Here is a 3,968-nt window from a genome sequence, read left to right on the forward strand (position 1 = left end):
AGACAAAGGAAAATGTGTGACCGAATGAGTCAAGCAAAAGCACACCAAGCAAATCACCACCATTGAAGTTTCAGCATCTGTTTTTCGTAGTTGGACTAAACCCGATTAGAAGGTGATGGTGCCCAGCGATGGGGGTGCTTGGCCGCTGCCACCACCTAGGATGACCTCTTCGTCGGTGCTATCGGGAGCCTAGCTTATTTCCTTGTGGATATACATCTTTACTATCACATATGCTACAGATCATGAATGATTTTCTGTTTGACCTTGGTTATTCTATTGAATACTGGCCTGATGCACTAAGAATTCCGCCCAACCTTTATTTGCATCACATGTATTTTTGAATTTTCTGAACTCTATCTGAGAAAGCATATATTTGCTAACAATTACAGCTCTGGTAGAGAATCTTCTATATTGTTCTATTCTTTGTTATATGATAGAGCCCAAGGAAACTGAAGCAACTGATTTATGCAGGCAACTGAATGGATTAAAGCTCGAAAGCTCATACCTGGATGGTTTTTGTCACACCAAAATGAAGTATAAGAAAACCTTATAAAAGAAGATACATACCTGTCTGGGCGTCCTTGCTATCGTCGTTTCCAACCCGTCCGCAGGTATTGCAGCTCCTTCCCAGATATGTGCTTAAGCGGCTACTGTTTGCTCAGGAAAATTTATCTTGTGAGTTGTTGTGATGCCATTGCTAGAGTACTATCTCGCTTATAGGTTACCTTTTCTTGCACATGGATGAATTTACTTTACCTGGTGTTTGTGAGCTATTGTAGTTCCATTGACCTACAGTTTTTACCTGATCTGTTTCCGCCAATCAATGTATTACAGAACTTTTGACAGTTTATAGGCTTTGATTATAAGCTTGATTACATAATCAGTTTTTAAATTAAATGCCCATGCTGCAGATGGTATGCTAGAATTTTTGCTAGAGTACTATCTCGCTTATAGGCCGCCTTTTCCTACACATGGATGAATTTACTTTACCTGGTGTTTGTGAGCTATTGTAGTTCCATTGACCTACAGTTTTTACCTCATCTGTTTCCGCCAATCAATGTATTACAGAACTTTTGATAGTTTATAGGCTTTGATTATAAGCTTGATTACATAATCAGTTTTTAAATTAAATGCCCATGCTACAGATGGTATGCTAGATTTTTTGTCATATGAGCCTCAGAAGCACACTTCTTTGTCATATGAACCACATGCTACTGATGCTTTATGTTTGCTGTGTTCTTTGCTTAGGGTCTGCCACTCTTGGGTGCCCTTTTGGGTAATGGTCTAGCTGTTTCCTTGCATCCATGCTGCTGCAGGGTTGTAGTCGTACCCGTGGCCATGGTTATCACTCATCAACTTGGTCGTGCTCATGTGGACTATTTATTTCCAACAATGCCATCAAACCATCAGAGGTACCGTCCCGCTCACCGTGGTCTCGTTTTGTATTAGTTCACCACCTGTAGCAATCATCTGTTTTTTTGTTGCAGGTTCCTCACCGGTTTCCTTTTGCTGCACCTTTGTTTGGTTGCTCTAGGGTGAGAGGACCTCTCTGCGTCTGTATGCTGATTTGGTCATGGAATTCGAGCCTCATTTACTGCACCTCTGGTTTGTGTATTTTCATGGAATGCCACTCTCAAATTAGTTTAGCTTTGTCCACACATATTATGATGTTTTGTGTCTATTGCTGCCTTTGGCATATTTAATCATCTATGTGTCTGCCATGAATTTAACATGAATATATTCCTGTTTTTTGTTACTTCTCTTGGCTTGGATCACTATGTTTGTTCTTCCTTTGCCTTTCAATACATCAAGGTGAGCTTCACACATCGTTCCCTCTTTTATTATATTCAGGCAATGAAGGATCAGTACACGCCCAATCTTCTGTGGCCTCCTCTCATAAGAACTTCTACATCGCTGTATGAAAATAGCTTTTCTTTGTCCATGTGATTATTTGGGGATTTTTGCCCATAAAAATAGCTTCTGATGCCAATACCGAGATGTTATTGATGCATGTGAGCCGCTCTAATTGACTGTATTTTAGAAATCGTGTACCCCACGATTTTGGAAACCATGTAAATGAGTTAATTGAGGACTGTAAGATCCCTTATCAGATTATATCATTTGTTGCTAACTCATGTTCCTTCAAACGCTTGCAGGGTTGGATTGGATATTCACAGAACTTTATACCATATACTTTGGGCATTGCTGAAACAACTGAATGTCAAAGGTACATGCTTTTTCTTTTGATTGTTGTAGCCATCCTTCATCTCCAGAGCCATGGGGTATTTTCATACGCCCAGACCCAATGATTTCCCAATGATAAACTGCCTTTTACTTTTGTGTATGGTCTGCTGTGCTTATTTTAGCCCCTGCTAATTGATGCTAACTATGTTAGACATATTTTTTGGGTACCCAGGTGCTTATGGGTTGTCCTACAATTTGTGTGGATGTATTTAGCTGTGGCGTTTATGGTAGCTGCAGCAGCTTGTCAATTAGTTCTTAGTCAAGGACAGGTAATTTGCCTCTTAACCCTTTGCAACCATGTAATGCACACATGTTATCCAAAAGATTTTTTTGTAGGTTCTTGATTTTTTGCTCTTGCTTCACAGGCACCAATACATGCTACCACTTAATTCAGGTCATGGTACCACTTAATTCAGGCCATTGTACCTGCAACGTCCGGTCTTCATGGGAATGCGTACCGCCGTCGAATCCTATTGACCCGCACTCGATCCCGACCCTCGATTGGGGTCGATGAACCCGGTACACGGGACACGGCGTCGACCCGCGTTCCCGGCTACTATGGTCTTAACGCGAGGAGGTGCCGAGATACACGAGGGGTTGGAGCAGGACTGCAAGAGGAGTTGAGGACATGTTTTGTTTTAGATCCACCTGATTAGTCCCAAGTTTTTGCAAGGTCTGCTTCTTATGCAGAGGTTTCTTTTGATGGGCAGCCTAGCCAATTAATTATGGTTAGTCCTTTTACTTAGATTTAGTATTAGGTGAATTATTTGCTTCTGTGTCGATGAACAAATGAGTCTGATTTAATTTTGCTTTAGATTATTATCGTTTTCGATGTTGGTTTGAAGTTAAAAGTGAGAAAGAGATTAGGTGACAGGGATTTGGTGTGACAAACTTTTATTTTGTCTTGTGTTTAATCCTATTTAGCTTTTGTAGATAACTCTATGATAGCATCTGTACTGACAATAATTTGTGTAGAATGTTGAGTGCTTGAATTAACTTGATGTATATATGATAGCATCTGTACTGACAATATTTAACTTTTATTTTGTGTTTAATCCTATTTAGATCATGTATGTCGTAGAATGTTGAGTGCTTGAATTAACTTGATGGCCACAATAATTTGTATAGCCGGAAGTAGTGCTTATATTCGAATCACCTCCTTTTAGCTAAGAGTAGTAGGCGATGAGCAGCAGGCAGGTGTGAGTCAAATAAAAGGAATGCAAGAACTCGAGTTTACCCTGATAAAAGGTTATTTAAACCATTTTGTTTTACTTTATGGGAATTGCATAACGAAGATATTCATAGTGGAATGGGCTTCTTTTCTTCCATAATTTACTTTCATCAACATGGTCTCCAACTCCTCATCTTGAAACATCGGATTGGAGATTTCGAGAGAAAAAAATTACTTGTAATAATTTCACAGATTTTACATGATCAGTACAGTAAGAAGGCTTGCAAGAATTCGTAAGATAGTTTTGAACTCTTCGCAAACCGAAAGGATCATATATTGACGCAAACAATTTATGTATTGTTTTGTACCAGTTTGGATCACTCTGGGCAATTCTCTCTGGAGTTGAGAGTACTCTGAGCACTGCCCATAGCGTGCCACGACGACCGTTTGCACTATAGGAGCCTCGCGACACAGGTCATCTCTCTCCTTTCTCCTCCTCCAGCTTCCCTCCCTTTAGGTCTCATTGTAGCTTTTATGTGCGAGAGGCTTGATC

The 3,968-nt window shown here is 40.1% G+C and overlaps 1 protein-coding gene across 8 annotated transcripts; it reads left to right on the forward strand.

The window, feature by feature from the left end:
• Positions 1-450: 450 nt before the first annotated feature.
• On the forward strand, positions 451-3,960 carry LOC125551238. Of its 8 annotated transcripts, none has more exons than XR_007302315.1 (8): positions 451-611; positions 1,249-1,412; positions 1,488-1,605; positions 1,852-2,012; positions 2,157-2,227; positions 2,417-2,513; positions 2,610-2,972; positions 3,787-3,957. XR_007302315.1 is itself a non-coding variant. In XM_048714391.1 (8 exons), exons 2-7 carry the CDS (start codon positions 1,305-1,307, stop codon positions 2,631-2,633), a joined length of 483 nt encoding a protein of 160 aa, XP_048570348.1. In that variant the 5' UTR covers positions 451-611; positions 1,249-1,304; the 3' UTR covers positions 2,634-2,917; positions 3,787-3,960. The 8 variants fall into 8 exon arrangements, 3 of the variants coding, with proteins under 3 accessions (XP_048570348.1, XP_048570346.1, XP_048570349.1); XR_007302318.1 differs by having other exon boundaries at positions 1,488-1,535; positions 1,852-1,916; positions 3,787-3,955; XM_048714391.1 differs by having other exon boundaries at positions 1,852-1,916; positions 2,610-2,917; positions 3,787-3,960.
• Positions 3,961-3,968: the final 8 nt, after the last annotated feature.

This window comes from Triticum urartu, chromosome 4, assembly GCF_003073215.2.
Source record: "Triticum urartu cultivar G1812 chromosome 4, Tu2.1, whole genome shotgun sequence".
NCBI classification, from domain to species: Eukaryota; Viridiplantae; Streptophyta; class Magnoliopsida; order Poales; family Poaceae; genus Triticum; species Triticum urartu.

What these genes read in the sequence shown, in the direction of transcription:
- LOC125551238 (XM_048714391.1), top strand. Translation starts at nt 1,305, where the DNA reads ATGCTGCTGCAGGGTTGTAGTCGTACCCGTGGCCATGGTTATCACTCA. An exon ending in ATGCCATCAAACCATCAGAG is followed by an intron (nt 1,413 to 1,487) that starts GTACCGTCCCGC and finishes TTTTTGTTGCAG; the next exon opens with GTTCCTCACCGGTTTCCTTT. An exon ending in GAAACAACTGAATGTCAAAG is followed by an intron (nt 2,228 to 2,416) that starts GTACATGCTTTT and finishes TTGGGTACCCAG; the next exon opens with GTGCTTATGGGTTGTCCTAC.